Source organism: Bos grunniens, chromosome 6 (genome assembly GCF_055505025.1).
Source record: "Bos grunniens cultivar Pamir isolate PY7600 chromosome 6, Bosgru_T2T1.0, whole genome shotgun sequence".
Classification (NCBI taxonomy): domain Eukaryota; kingdom Metazoa; phylum Chordata; class Mammalia; order Artiodactyla; family Bovidae; genus Bos; species Bos grunniens.
Window position 1 is genome coordinate 78411249 of NC_141170.1, and position 16789 is coordinate 78428037.

General features: G+C 36.0%; 1 protein-coding gene across 3 annotated transcripts in view; it reads right to left on the reverse strand.

Annotated features, from left to right (window-relative positions):
• SLIT2 (slit guidance ligand 2) overlaps positions 1-16789 on the reverse strand; it is a 405363-nt gene that overhangs the window by 100683 nt on the left and 287891 nt on the right. For all 3 annotated transcript variants that reach the window (XM_086406326.1, XM_086406325.1, XM_086406327.1), the window contains exons 10-14: positions 10379-10450; positions 9811-9882; positions 5089-5160; positions 953-1096; positions 677-840 (exon numbers count right to left, since the gene is read on the reverse strand). In XM_086406326.1, the coding sequence (XP_086262452.1) occupies positions 677-840; positions 953-1096; positions 5089-5160; positions 9811-9882; positions 10379-10450 (524 nt within the window). The remainder of the gene's footprint in view (positions 1-676; positions 841-952; positions 1097-5088; positions 5161-9810; positions 9883-10378; positions 10451-16789) is intronic.

Sequence of the window (16789 nt, forward strand, 5' to 3'; positions counted from 1 at the left end):
CATTTTATTTTGAAAAAATAGAAAGAATATACCAAAGCAAATATAAAATTTCAATGAACTAAGTTTTCTCTTTAATATTAGTACAATGCACCTATATTTCACTTTTTATAAGTAAATGTAATATTCCCAAAGTGTTAAAAGATGGCCTTTCAGGAAAAAAAAAAAAAAAAATCCTCACAGTCCTGGTCAAAATGTGAAAACGTAAAGGTAGAAACAAAACATTGCTTTGTTGTGAAAAGCAAGGAATCCAGAGTGTTCTTTTTCCCCCTACTTCTGAACCTGAGCAAATCAAGTAACTACGTTGCAGTTCACTTTCTCAGAGAAATAGAAAGACAATTAACTACTTCACCACTGCTCAATGGAAAACAATACAACAAACATGAGATTTAACAGGCACTGAGTTAGCTAGAAGCCCACTGTTAAATTCAAACCCTGGGATTACAGCCTGAAGTATCCAGGCATCTTTTTCCCTTTATTTCTTCTGCTGGATAGTGTGTTAAAAAGGTTACATGTAGGGATTCTATGTGAATGGTGTCTATTTTTCTTCATGGGCAGAAGAAAAAGAAATACAATTCTGTAATGTTCGGCGATTCAGTCGAAGGTCAGCTGTCTCTACATCTCATTAACTACTGTTTTCAGTAACACAGGGGAAATGTCACACAAAGTAAGAAATTACCTGAACAACGGAATTTCTTGCTTTTGATCTGTCCAATTCTTTTGTTTGCCAGTCGCCGGGGACTGGTGCAGCGGGCACCACTGGTCTCGATTGGGTTGGTATGGAGATAATCCGCCAGCCACTTGAGATGGCAGTCACAAATAAAGGGGTTCTGGGCCAAATGCCTTTCAGAAACACATACAGAACACTTTTACACATGACTTGCAATGAACTCAACTCTCAAATCCAGAATGAAAACAACGGTCATCAAATTTGACCCTGACTCCATATACATACATGGTTTGAATGGCCCGGAGAGGTGAAAAGGTCCCCTTGGCGATGGTCTGAAGCTTGTTGTCATATAAGGAGAGAAGGTTCAGGTTGTGCAGATCCTGAAAAGCATCTACCCGGAGGCAGTTTATCTTGTTGGCATTCAGTAATCTGTTTGATCAAATAGTCATAGAATTAATTAAAGTGTAGTATCTCATTAACCCACCTTCAAGACTCTTGTTATTGAGAAAATCCAATCAAGAAATTCACTGCTTTTAACCTTGACACTAAGATTTAACTGTCATTATGCAGGTATCACAGGCTGAAGATTTGGGGTCATGGCAGATAAAGCAAGGGTCATATCTAATGATTGGATTGCCTAAATCTAGTGGTACTTACACATTTATCCAACAAAAAATTATCAAAGATATTCTCTGGAAGGTGCAGAAGTACAGCAATAGATAAAGGCGGGTGAGAACCAGCCTTTGCTATCAAAGGCTCTATAAAGTCCTCATAAACATTAGTCCCTGGAGCTGCTCTAAGAAAAAGAAGTCCAATCCATTCTCAGAACAGTAGCTGGAGTGAGACTTCTAAACATCGATCAGATCACGTCACTCCTCTCCCAAATAGTGCAGTAACTCCCAATTTGCTCTGAATAACTCAAGACCTGACAACAGCCCAAAATTCCCAATGGGATCTCTGATTCCCTTTTCTGAACTCTTGCTGTTTAGTCACTAAGTCATGTCCAACCTTTGGCAATCCCATGGACTGTAGCTCGCCAGGCTCCTCTGTCCACGGGATTCTCCAGGAAAGAATACCAGAGTGAGTTGCCATTTCCTCCTCCAGGGGACTTTCCCGACCCAGGGATCAAACTTACATCTCCTATGTCTCCTGCACTGCAGATGAATTCTTTACCCATTGAGCCATCAGGGAAGCTCTATTCTGCAGTATAGATATCCAATTCACTTTGTTTAGCACAGTATCTCACAAACTTTTTTTCTCATATGCTGCTGCTAAGTCACTTCAGTTGTGTCTGACTCTGTGCAATCCCACAGACGGCCGCCCACCAGGCTCCCCCGTCCCCAGGATTCTCCAGGCAAGAATACTGGAGTGGGTTCCCATTACCTTCCCAATGCATGCATGCACGCTAAGTCGCTTCAGTCGTGTCTGACTCTGTGCGACCCTACAGACAGCAGCCCCCCAGGCTCCTCTGTCCATAGGATTCTCTAGGCAAGAATACTGGAGTGGGTTGCCATTTCCTTCTCCATTTTCTCATATATCGTACCAATATTCAATATTAGTATTTTGTGGAGCCATGGTTTACAGATCTTGTGCAAACGTCATCCTTACAGGTTACATGTCACCTTGCCTATGCTTTTATTCATGCTTGCTTCACCTATGGGAATACACGGGTCCTGCTCTCCATCTGCCTCAACCATCTGGCCTATCAAGACCTCAGAGGACCTCACTTTCTCCAGAGCAAGAATTTTCCAGAATACAACTTTCACCCAATTAACATGCTCCTTCCTCTACTTTCCAGAGCAAGTTAGTCAGTGTTACCTAGTTTCGTCAACTATTTTACATAGGCCCACATAGTTGGTCTGCAGAGAGTTTAGCCTTCTGGGGGCAGAAAATTTTTTGATATTTCTTATTCTCTCTCACCATTTAGTTCGGAGCTTTGATACTTAGGATTTTAACAAATACTTGGTAACTCAAAAATGTGTGCTATATGGTTTGGGTGTGATGCCTTCCTTTTTAACACACTGAATACTATTTCCCAATTTGCCCAACAGACCCTCTGTGATTAACACAGGGTATTTCAGTTTTACTTGCTTTTTTAAGATCTCAACTCTCTGCCTGTGCAAAGTCAGGACTTCCTCATAGTAGTTCTCCTTGCTGCACTTGTCTTTTTTTTTTTTTTAACTCACCTTTGCCTTTTCCCTGGTAGCTCAGATGGTTAAGAATCTGCCTAAATACAGGAGACCTGGGTTTGATCCCTGGGTTGGGAAGATCCTCTAGAGAAGGGAATGGCAACCCACTCTAGTATTCTTGCCTGGAAAATTCCATGGACAGAGGAGCCTGACGGGCTACAGTCCATGGAGTTACAAAGAGTCAGACACAACTGAGTGATTAACGCTTTCACTTTGCCTTTTTTTTTTTTTTTTTTTTTAATGGACATACTATTCGGGTGTGTTTTCTTTCTTTTTTTGTCCACACCATGTGGCATGTAGTATCTTAGTTCCTGAACCAGGGATCAGAGTTTCTTATTTTTTTTTTATCTTCTTTTAGGAATTTCAGTTTTGGCCTTCTCTGTGGTCTACAGAATCCTTTCCTAAGACCTTAGAGACTGATTTGCGGTATGGACTGATTAATCCATGCCTCCTCACTCAGGGCCATGACAGATGGCATACAGCTAACTAAAAGAGGAGTCAGGCAGCAGAATGCTAAAGACAGGGAGAAAGCAGGGAGTCTGGAAGACAACTAAAGAAAGTGCTTCTCTGAGAATTTTGTACTTCCTTTACTCTCAGGTGGTCCAGAAATTGGGGGAGTAATACTGAACACTACTTTCTTCTATTCCTTCCATTTACCCACTTCTCGCAAATATCTCATCTGTTCAACAGATCTAAGAAGCTTAACTGAATCAAATTCTCAGCTAACCTTACAGAGTCAATTGTGCCTTGTTAGCCCCGGCAGGCTTAGTCTAGGGATATAATTTAAGGCACAGTGAGAAAGCTGGTTTTTTGAGTAAGATTTATCTACATAGAGATTCCAAGGGTTTATTATTAACCCATTTACTACATCAACTACCAATAAGTATGGGAGGAAAAGAAAAAAACGTGCAACTTTAAGTGTTGATACCACAGAGGGCAGTGGTAGCAAAAGAGATTAGAAGTAAATGGCAAAGAGAACAGTGCTAGGAAGAACTGAGAGAGAGGCAAATAAAAAATAGACAACACTTGGCTGTAGCACACAGCTATACCTAACTTCCTTGTAGGGGCTGTAAAATAATCTTACGCCCAAATAAAACCACTAGGTCACAAAAGTCAGTATTTAGCTTGACTGATTGGTTTGCTGGAAATTAATTTATTGGGTTATATAGCATTAAGAAGAGAGAGAATGGACAGAATTGACAGTACTGTATATAGTAAGGTTAAATATTGCTTTGTTAACGATTTGTTTCATGTGTGTGTGTGAGAGAGTATGAATTGGGCTGTGATATATAATATGCTTCTGCATAATATTAAACAGTTAAAAATGTGAATAATAGGATATAATGATAACCATACATTTATCAAGTAAAAAAAAAGATCCACATTTGGGAAGTTTGTGGGATTAGGAATACATTTTTACCAGGTAAATGGTACAAACCTAACACCAACAAATGCATACACTCAAAAGAGAAAATAGCATTCTAAACTTAGGAATTTTAAAGTAAGCTGGCTGTGAGCTAGGTGAGAGCAGAAATTGTAGCATATTCATCTTTTCTTCCATAGCAGATAGGTCAGTGTGTGCCCCAAAAGAGATATCCTATAATTGTCTGGGGATTTGAATAGATTTTGATGATCCAACACTAACAATCTTAGTATTAACATTTTTTTTTTCAATCTCATTTTCATATGAGCATTCATTATGACATCTGGAGTCAATTCTTATTCTTATAAATTTGTATCATAAATACTTCTTTTGAGACAAATGAGTTGTAGCTACTCTCTAAGCAGAGTGGTCTTTACATATTAAAATCCAGGAAATTAACAGATGATTCTCTCACTAAAGATTACTTTGTTAACACTCTGTCCTAGACTACTAGAGACCATTTTTGTGTTGGGGGGTGTTATTCTAGTATTGTCACTGTTAGAGATTTTTTTGGACAAAGGTGAATAAACATATCACCATGTCTTTCTGCTTTCCAAGTACTGTTAAATCAAAACAGATAAATTTCATAAAGGGCAAAGATTGCAGAAACTTTAAATGACAGAACAGCCGGGACGCTTGTGTCTTCAAATAAATGACCATCATCAATGTTAGCTTCACTAATCTTTTCCATTTCATTAAACTGTCATTTTGGGTCAAATTTTTCTGAAGCCTCCATGAAAATACGAGATGGTACACTGTGTAAAATATAATATTTAGGTTAAACAGATGAAAAACAATCAAATACTTACAGTAACTGTAAGGAAAACAGTCCTTCAAATAAACTTTTTGGGAGTTCTGTGATTTTATTTCCATAGAGGACACTGGAAAACACATGATTTAAACAAACAAACAAAAAATATTAGAGACCAAGCAGCAAAACAAATTTATCCAAACAAACGTGTTCAGGCATAAAGGAGGTTAGGAAGCTCCATATATCATAAAGCCATAGCACAGTAAACAAACTTCAATTTGGAAATGCTTCTCCCCTGATTATAGGTTAGATGTATGTTTATGGTAGAAAGTTTGAAACCATAGATAAACAAAAAACTAAGAAAAATTAACACACTTTATAATTTTACTGTCCTTTCATAGAAATGTCCACAGTTAATTTGTCATGTTTTTATACACAAATACACAGAGCTCATATATGAAAGAATACAGCATATAACAAAGGAGAACACTAACCTGGAATCCGTTGTTCTTCAAAGGGGTAAAATTTAGAATTATCATAATGGTTAAGAGTGAAAGGAATCCATATAAGTGTAAAATATTTGTTTTAAAAATATAATGTACATACATCAGAAATGTAAAATTTGCAAAGACAGTGATCATTAATATTTATACAGAATTTTTAAAATGTATGTTCCCCAAAGAAATATGAATAGGAATGTATCCTCGTGTCCTCCCCCCTCCCCCCATTAGCCACTAAGTGTAACCACGAAGTGCAGGAACCATGACGATCACTGTAATACACCCAGTGCCTAGGCTTTGGCACACAGTGATGTTCTAACATTGGATTGATGAATAAATATTGTTTGAAGAGGAAAATGAAGTAAAAATTAGCACAGGAATAAATTAAGGAAATTATCTTATTCACAGAAATGGTGAAATGAGAGGATTTCAGCAGCAAGGAAATGAAAACGATTGACTCATCATGCTGGCTACTGACAACAGGTCTGCAATGATGGCCTTCTATTCTCAGCCTCATAAAGGAGGGGAGGAACCATAATAATGTGAAGGAAAAGACAGAAATTATATTTTTAAGGGCACAAATGAGTTGTAGCTGTTCTCTAAGCAGTCCATGGGGTTGCGAACAGTAGGACAGGACTTGGCAACTGAACCATAACAACAATCAAGAGTTATAAAAATGTGTATATAAATTTTAAGTAAGTAGTTTCTCTCAGGAGTTTAAGAAAAAAAAATCAGACAAATACAATATTTTTATGTGCTAACTATTAATCGTGGCCTAATTTATAATGGTGAAAAATGAAATACAAACAAAATATTTCCAGATTCTAAAGAAGGGGCTTAGCTAAATATATATTTCTCATTGATAAAAATCATGTTTGAAGAAATACTTGTTGACATGAAAGTATTTATGATATTATGCGTATGCTCTGTGCTCAATCACATCTAACTCATTGTGGCCCCATGGACTGTGGCCCATCAGGTTTCTCTTCCATGGAATTTTCCAGGCAAGAATACTGGAGTGGATTGCCATTTCCTACTTCAGGGGATCTTTCCAACCTAGAGATCGAAGCCGCATCTCTTGTATCCCCTGCGTTGGCAGGCAGGTTCTGTACCACTAGTACCACCTGGGAAACCCTTATGATATGATATTAAGTTTAAAACAGCATAATACAGAAGAATATATTACAGTATAATTTCACTTAGAAAAATATACTCATATATACATAGAAAAAAGTGGACGATCTCTAGATTGCAGGTGATTTGCCATCCAGAGGTCATTTGAATTTGCATCTATCTATCTATATTTTCATAAAATATTCTCTACAATGGGCATTTATACTTTAAAAGCCAGAAACATTCATTTTGAAAAGAAATAAATGGATATCATAAAATGTAAAGGAAAAAGCTAAAATGAGAATCAAAATATGTTTGGCAGCTGTACCTGACTTCTGTTCAGAAAGGAGGGGAAATGACAATGCAACAGAGATGAATCAGAGTGAGGAAAAAGCTGTTCCCTTTTAAGGTGTCAGTGAGAGGTGGGATAAATTATAAAATATGAAGAAAATTCTTAAGGAAATAAATCTGGGTGACTATACAAGTAGACATACCATTTGTATAGATTCCAGTGGTATAGTTATATGGTTTGACATAAAAAGTCATTTATGTAGAATATAGATTTTTTAAAAAATGTAAGTCAGAGAAGAAACAATTTTAAAAACACAGGAACAAAAGAGAATTCTGTATTGTCAGACTCAAGGAGTAAGGAGAAGGCAATGGCACCCCACTCCAGTACTCTTGCCTGGAAAATCCCATGGATGGAGGAGCCTGGTAGGCTGCAGTCCATGGGGTCGCAAAGAGTCGGACACGACTGAGCGACTTCCCTCTCACTTTTCACTTTCATGTACTGGAGAAGGAAATGGCAACCCACTCCAGTACTCTTGCCTGGAGAATCCCAGGGATGGGGGAGGCTGGTAGGCTGCCATCTATGGGGTCGCACAGGGCTGGACACGACTGAAGCGACTTAGCAGCAGTAGCAGCAGCAGCAGCAAGGAGTAAAGGCATTAAGAAAGGGTAAAGCAATACTAAGATACGTCTTTCGGTCAAGAATAAGAGAAAGAGGGCTTTAGGGAACAAACGATCAGATCAAGTTGGCACCTATTTGGGTATTCAATAGAATATCATTCAAGTAATGCATTCAGCAATAAATACTATACATTCACTATGTGCCCGGAATTTTGTTAGGTTCTAAGCCTGGTGCCCAATTAAACTGAATCCAACGGTTACTTGTTCATGTGTGTGTGCATGCTAAGTTGCCTCAGTTGTGTCTGACTCTGTGGGACCCTTTGGATTGTGTTTGCCAGGCTCCTCTGTCCACGGGATTCTCCAGGCAAGAATACAAGAGTGGATAACTTGTTCAGTGTTCATCATTTGCCTATGTGCCAGTCACTGCTGTAACTGAGATAAATAAAAGGTATGGGGTCAACCAAAAGGGTGAACGGCTGCACTTTAGATTTTCTGCCAGCAGTTGTTTCCCTGGTTTTAGACTTCATATACTAAAAAACAAACAAACAAACAAACAAAAATGAACCTAGGCAGACACTGCAGGTGAAGTGATAGTTTTCCTTTTTTTTCTGGTCTAAAGAAAATTGCAGTTTTCTAAGCAGACCAGCATCAATTCAGTCGCTCAGTCATGTCCAACTCTTTGCAGCCCCATGGACTGCAGCACGCCAGGCCTCCCTGTCCATCATCAACTCCCAGAGTCTACTCAAATTCATGTTCATTGAGTCAGTGAAGCCATCCAAACATCTCATCCTCTGTCGTCCCCTTCTCTTCCCTCCTTCAATCTTTCCCAGCATCAGGGTCTTTTCAAATGAGTCAGTTCTTTGCATCAGGTGACCAAAGTATTGGAGTTTCAGCTTCAACATCAGTCCTTCCAATGAACACTCAGGACGGATCTCCTTTAGGATGGACTGGTTGGATCTCCTTGCAGTCGAAGGGACTCTCAAGTCTTCTCCAACACCATAGTTCAAAAGAAACAATTCTTCGGCCCTCAGATTTCTTTATGGTCCAACTCTCACATCCATACATGACTACTGGAAAAACCATAGCCTTGACTAGATGGACCTTTGTTGGCAAAGTAATGTCTCTGCTTTTTAATACACTGTGTAGGTTGGTCATAACTTTCCTTCCAAGGAGCAAACGTATTTTAATTTCATGGCTGCAATCACCATCTGCAGTGATTTTGGAGCCCAAAAAAATAGTCTCTCACTGTTTCCCCATCTATTTACCATGAAGTGATGGGACTGGATGCCATGATCTTAATTTTCTGAATGTTGAGCTTTAAGCCAACTTTGTCACTCTCCTCTTTCACTTTCATCAAGAGGCTATTTACAACCCAGATAAACTGGTACATCTCCTCCCCTTGGTATGAGTGTAAAGTATTCTACAAACCCCAGGTGTTTATCTAAGTATCACACACGTGTATCCTAAAATTCTCACTGGCTACCATTGACTTCTGAAGTTCCTAAGAGCAATGCAGTAATTTACATCAATAAGAACTCTTCTCTAAGCATCACCTCAAACAAAGAAACCAGATTTCATTTTTAAACTTTAAAATTAAAATTTGAAATAATACATACTCTACTTAGCAGACTTCTGAAGATTTTATACAAATTTGAAGGAATAACAGTCTCTATAAATTCACTTTAATTTATATGCCCATCTGGAAGTCCTTTTGACATTAAAAAGCTGCCATATTTCTTCTATTTGTTCTTGGAGAGATTAAAGCTGGTTCTTTCAGGGAAGTCTTTAAGGTGATGAAGTAGAGGGCTGGAGGGGGGCCCTTTCACTGGCCATCTTTCACTGCTCTCTGCACATTTACCTAGGATCATTCTAAACGGGACTGTAATTGTCCCCAGTGACAGTGACTATGGGTTTAAGGATGGGATTATAAATGCAGTACTGAGCGGAGCCTCCAAAGTAAACATTTTCCCTTTACTTCTGTAAGAAAACACTGTCAAAAAAGGGGTTCATACTCGATTTCTAAACAGTAAAACTATCGAATTCTAAAACATAAACCCCTAAAAATTGGCCAATTTTAGTGACAGGTAGCAGTTCTCCATAAAAATGATAAAATTCACTAATGATTTATAATAATTAATACTGTTAATAATGCATAGTAAAGCACGTAAAGGAACATATTCTTTAAATCCAAATTTAAAATATAGAGGCATTATTCCTAATGCATTCTACTTTCCTTCAGTTATGTGGTCAATACTTACAGTGAATTCAGAGAGCGTAGTCCTTGGAAAGCATCTGGTGCTAGTTCAGAGATCTGATTATTGCTCAGGTCGCTAAGATTAAAAATAGGGTTAGGTTAAATTAAATAGAATGTCAGTGAGATTTACTGCAGGAGAAAGCTCTTTATTGCCTTTACACATCAGTTTTGCACCTATCAATATGTGTATAATATTTGCAACATCTGAAGCATCCTAAACTTTTTAAAAAATCACACTTTTAAATCAATTATTGGCTATTTTTCTAAATTATTATTAAAGACGGCATGTCTTATTTTTGAAAACAGAACAGTTAAGAATTTGACTGCATAATATATTGACCACATATGTTCACACTAGTGTGAATTAGTATGCTAAATTACAGAGAACTTAATAAATTAATATTTTAGCTTTTAACATTACACTATTATAGAACTAGCGACCAGATAGTCACATCACTTAATATTTAAGCTGTCAAACACTTAAATATTCATACTTAAATGGATGTCTTTGCATGTTCATGACCTGTATAATTTTTTAAAATTTCATTGATTTCAGAATATTATTCACTCACATTCTTCTAAGCTTTTTATATGGTGAGAAAGCTCCAGGAGGGATGACCTTGATTGAGTTCTGTTCCAAACGTCTGCAATGAAAAATATATTCAATTTTTAAATAGAAATGTGAGCTCTCAGATATGTTTAATTCAAGTCATGTCAAGAAGCAAAGGTGATATGCTTCCTGAGTGATATATTCTTGCTTTTTTCTCTAAAAAGACTATTAAAATTAATTGTGCTTTTCCCTAAACATGGTGCAAGATTGGGAGTAAAAACAAAGCAACTGTGAAAACAATAAGAAGATTTTGGTTTTTAAGCATTGTGGGTTCATTAATATTTAAGTCTGGACTTTGTATAAAAGAGAGAACATCTATGTTGGGAATATATTTTACCAAGTTCAATATCAATAAGAGAAATATGTTGTAACACTGAAGAGATGTAGAACATGTTTTAGAGATAACTATAACTCTTCCACAAAAGACATTATTGTTGAACATTAAATTTTATAAGCCATTTCCTTTACAGAAAGCATGTTATAGGTTGAAAAAACTGTTATATGCATAAAATTAATTTTGAAGCCGCTTCTGAGGCAAAATCTTGACTTTTAAATGTGTAAGTACTACAGATATTTTTGGTAACACTCTCTGGACTCTGTCAATCCGTTATGTGAATATTTCATGTGAAAACCACTGCAGGAAAGTGCTTTTAAAAACAACTGAAGTATTTTTATGATACACTATAATCTGCAAGTTGAAAATAACCCTCTAACTTTATCTACTCCATACTTCTGCAATCAAAGACAAGATTTTACCAATCTAGTTATGAAGGACGCAAAATAGTATATTTCATAGGGTGGTTTGGTAAATGTTTTAGTCCATTAAAAATGCTGTTTCTCAGCCTCCTCTCTACCTGTACAAATATGCTCATGTACACTTCCCGTCCCCTCTCTCACTTCTGCTCCGCATCCCAGAGAGCTGATGCCCGTGAACCACACGGTGCAGGCTCAAGGGCTGGCTTTTGTGAGACGTGGTCAGGGTGGGAGACTGAAGGCGGGACGAGGGGAGAAGTCAGAGTATTCTCCCCTTTTCTGCCTCACGGGGTGTCCTCAGCAGTGGTCTCATTTCATTTTAGCTCCTGCTAAGGACTAGCTCCTGCCTTTGTATAACACTACCTTCTCCTTAGTTCCCTACAGCCCTGGAGGTGGAAGCAGCTTTCTAACCTCTGTGTCCCTTTCTACAGCTGTTTGACTCATTCATCATACTAAACCCATCTGCTGAAATACCTGGCATGAGTTCCATTTTGTCATCTGAATTAAAAAATATGCATACATATATATACGCATATACATTTATATTGGCAGGTAGATTCTTTACCATTAGTGCCACCTAGGAAGCCCATTAGTATATTTACATATAAATAGAATATACATATATAGACAATTTATAGGCTATATATGTATCATATACAGCAATTCATTTTTATTGAATGTTGGTAATACTTTGACATTTATATGTATTACAAACATTTTTTAATGAACATCAGATCAAAACAAAATATTTCTAGGAGCTTAAGTCAAATTTCTTAAATTTTGTACTTTTCTGATTCCAAATCTGTTATTACAATACCACGTTTTCTTCGATAGTCTCAGGGTTCACCATCTGACCTCTTTGTCCCTACACGCAATGGGCTTTCTCAATCTTTGTTGCTCTTGAACTCACTGTAGCATTTGATACTGTGAACAATCTTTCCCTGGGATGTGATACTGTATATTACTTATTCTTGGCCTGCTTTTCTCTTTTTAACTTATGGCTTCACTTTCTAGTCCTCTAAAGTGAGTTATTCCCCAAGTTTCTGTCCTTTTCCTCTCTCACACAAAAGGAAAAATCTCTTCTCTGACCTGCAATGTTAATCATGATTCTTCCCCTCCAAAAAGCAAAGTCATTTTGTTCATATTAAAGACAAACTTAAGCTTAAACTATTTATGAAATACATAAATAAGAAAACTAAAATCACTCATAATATATCACTCAGATCAGTGAATTTTACTTGTTTTTATGTATATATATTTATTTTATATAACTGAAATTTTAGTGTATAGAGAATTTTGAGTTGAATCTTTTACACTAAATATAGTATCATCTATGTTTTCCTGCTGCTGCTGCTAAGTCACTTCAACCGTATCCAACTCTGTGCAACCCCATAGACAGTAGCCCACCAGGCTCCCCCATCCCTGGGATTCTCCAGGCAAGAACACTGGAGTGGGTTGCCATTTCCTTCTCCAGTGCATGAAAGGGAAAAGTGAAAGTGAAGTCTCTCAGTCATGTCCGACTCTTTGCGACCCCATGGACTGCAGCCTTCCAGGCTCTTCCGTCCATGGGATTTTCCAGGCAAGAGTACTGGAGTGGGGTGCTATTGCCTTCTCCAATGTTTTCCTAATCATCAAAATTTTTGGAAGACCTTATTTTTAGGCTTTCTTGATGACTGTCAAAATGGTCCATAATTTCTTAATCATTCTTCATTGTTAGCCACTGAAATTAATAATAAGTTTACATCATTATTAATAATATTCAGCTATTTTAAGATGACTAGCACACAGCCTTTTTTTGAAGCCTTCCTTTACTTTCTTTGGTATGGTTAATTGTATCTTTCTCTCTACTCAAGAGCATTTTCTTCTAAACGCATCTGTTCTTCTCTGACTGTATTAATTTTTCACATATCCCTCCTCTACCAGGCTGTTAGCTCCTAAGGCGCTGATTTACCCTAGAAGAAAACAAATAAATCCTATGAATAAAATAAGGATTTGGCATCTGGATTATTTATCTAGGTCTTAAGAAAGGGTTACTTTCTTCAAAAGCCCAAAGCATAGCAAAGGCTACTTTAACAATTTCACTGTTACATTTATTGATTACAACTTTATGAATTGATGGCTTAGTGACATATTTTTTTGTGATCCATTCTTGTAGTTGGATTTTGAGTAGTTTAAAATGTTATAAATGAAATATAATAAAAACAAGCTATAGATGGAATACTATTGATTAAAGGACTTTCTTCAAATCTAGGTCAATGAAACATCATTTCAGTTTGTAAAAGATTTCTCAATATAATGTGATGATGAGAAAAAATAAAAATTCTTAGTGTCTAGTATAGTATTTTTATTTTAACAGTCATGCAAAACTAGATCATGCAATTACTTTTTATAAATACAATTTCAGCTTCTTAAAATAAGGAATCAGCAATTATTCATTCATTCAACCTGCAAATATTTAATGACTACTCAGGGCAACATTACATAATTGGAGTTCATTAGTGATTGAAAGTATAGATATGTTTATACCTTCAAGGACATTTTATTAATAAAATGTCCAATTTTACAGTTAAATTTCCAACTGATTTGTTCAATGCAAGCTTTTTTAAAACTATGCTATTCAGTACTAAGATTTCTGAAATGTCAATATTAACCACAAATATGGCCAAACAAATTCTATCACCTATCATAACTAAAAAGCTTCTTCACATATTTAGAATCTTTAAAATTAAATGATGAATTCAAAAATTCATTTATTATTTTAAATTCTCAGAACCTAGAATACTTATGCTGCTGCTGCTGCTGCTGCTGCTGCTAAGTCACTTTAGTCGTGTCCAACTCTATGCGACCCCATAGACGGCAGCCCACCAGGCTCCCCGGTCCCTTGGATTCTCCAGGCAAGAACACTGGAGGGGGTTGCCATTTCCTTCTCCAATGCATGAAAGTGAAAAGTGAAAGTGAAGTCGCTCAGTTGTGTCCGACTCTTAAGTGACCCCATGGACTGCAGCCTACCAGGCTCCTCCACCCATGGGATTTTCCAGGCAAGAGTACTGGAGTACTTACAATGATCACTAATTGTTCTAATGGCATTCAAATATATTTTATTGTAACTTGGTTTGTGTTGAATCTGCAATTAATTTCATTGATAACTATTCCTGCTAAAATACAACAAGACATAATGAGTGAGGCTATTTATTTTTTTTAGAAAATATATACTCAAAAATTTATAAAATGAAAAGAACTCATGATGAAATAATATTTAACTTTATATGCAAAATAGTAATTTAAATATAGCAATGCTGCATATATTATTCCATATTGCAATGTGCCATGACTTACTTTCACATGGCAATCCATTGCATTTATAACATAAGCAACAGAAAGCTGAACTATGCTCTTCTGTATTTATCTATTTATTTCTAACTTGTTCCAAAAAAAAAGTATTTGAAACAAAACTTATATGGTCATTTACATTGACTTAGCAGCTAATTGGTTTTTATGGCACTGTCTAGCAATCCATTAAGGCACAACGTAATTGCCTTCTTCATTCAAAGGGACAGATTCTCATGCAGGAAAATATTCTACCACTGACAGATGTCAACCAGTAAATTTTAAAATGCTTAAAAATGTCTATTTTTTGTCTTCAGTAGACAAACAATAAAATAATATGTACTTCCTGTAAACTTTTAGGTCTCTAGGACAAATAAGTTTTGTGTTTTATTACAAGAACTTCATAATATATTTGACAAACGACAAACAACACAAATGTCAAAAATTGCCCTTCTTCTTCAAATAAGAGGTAAGGATTAAAACCAGATTATAAAAAATAAGGAAGAAAAAATTAGAGTTTTCAGATGAAGGTTAAAAAAATAAAGTAAATGAAATTTACTTTGCTATTCTCTAATCTTCTACTTTAATAGCAGAGAATCTGCTGAATTTTACAGAGTACAAATTTAAATCCATTGTTCCATGAAGAATCTGATTTAAAACATTCCAGGGTTACAAAAACAGATAGTGTAATGGCTGAGATATATTTGCATGGTAAAGATAAAATCCACCATAATTAAGAGCCTTGCAAATGCTAGTCCTTCATAAAAGGAAAACAATATTTTGAATTTCAAAGTAAAAATAGATTTAGAACAAAAAACTTTATAAACCCTATGTGATAAAAGAAGCCTTTTTCATATAAAAAAAGCCAGAACCTTACTCCTCAGAATCTACATGAATAATTCCAAAACATTTCATCACTGGGTATAAGTATATCTGAAAGCAATTTGCTGTTACACTTCACCAAAACCAGAAGGGAGTTTTAGTAAGAAGTTCAATTTTAGTTAGAAGACAATTTTCTAACTGCCCCAATAAAAATATTCACAAGTATGCTTAACCAGTGAAGACCTTTCCTCCCTATTCCTATATATCTTTTTCTCTTGCTCTCTAATTATTGTTTTATTTTAAATATGTTTTCACACATTTAGAGTTTCTAAAGAATAAACAGCTACCAATATACATCACGTTCTGGTGTCTATTTCAAAGATGGTAGAAAATAGCAAATTATCAGTAAATCTCTCTGCTGTAACATTATGGACTCTTAGAACATGGAAATTATATGCAGGTATAGCTGGGCTCTGTGACATATAAATATTCTACTACAGTTACCAATGAACAGATCTTATATCAGGAAAGTGTAAGACATACACTGTAATTGGGTGATTAAAAATTCCAACTAGTTCCGAAGACATTTACACTGAATTAAAGAACATTAGTTTATTTCAGCTCACTAGCTTTCAATATTCAAGCATTAGTTTCAATAAATTATTTTGACAAACTCTAAAAAATAACATCCACATGCCAAAGCTGAAATGGCTCTCCTCAAGAGGCATTTATGTTTTGTGTATGTATAGCTATAAAGATTAAGAACATGTAGTTCAGTGAGTAAAAGTATGAGCTTTATACAGGCTTGGGTTAAATTTAGATCTGCCACTGATTAGCTCTGTGGACCTTGCAAACGTTACTGTTGGTTTCTCGGTGTGTCTGTTTCTCTTTCTGAAAAATAAGAAAATAAACCCTGCTATAAATGTTTTGGTATAAATCATGAGATGTAGAAAACATATACGGTGTATTTTTCCAGTTCCAAAAATAGTGGGAAAAGTAAAAATGAGGATATATATGTGTATATATGTAATATATAACATATGGCATTATATAATATCTATAGCAAATATTAGTTACACATAAACACACAGATTATATAAAGGAATAAATCTGATACATGATTTGATCTCTAATGTGAAATAAATATTTATGGTTCAAAACACATTTTTAAACAAATTAGCAAGACGGGTTTTTTGAAGATAACTCATAACTGTATTTTAAAGACCTACACTCATGCATCATTCTTATGGAGGCTGAAAAAGCAATACAAATGGTTGCTGTTTCCATGATCAACATGATTAAAAAAGAGCACTTTAATTTGAAAGCTGTCTGAGAAACTCAAAAAGGGTTTTTACACCACCAGTAAAGTATGAGTTTGGACTGATTGTTTCTGTAACATACAGCCCAGATGCTGATTATACATGGCAATAAAACTGACAGTTCTTTGCATTTTCCCCATCTGCTTTCAACG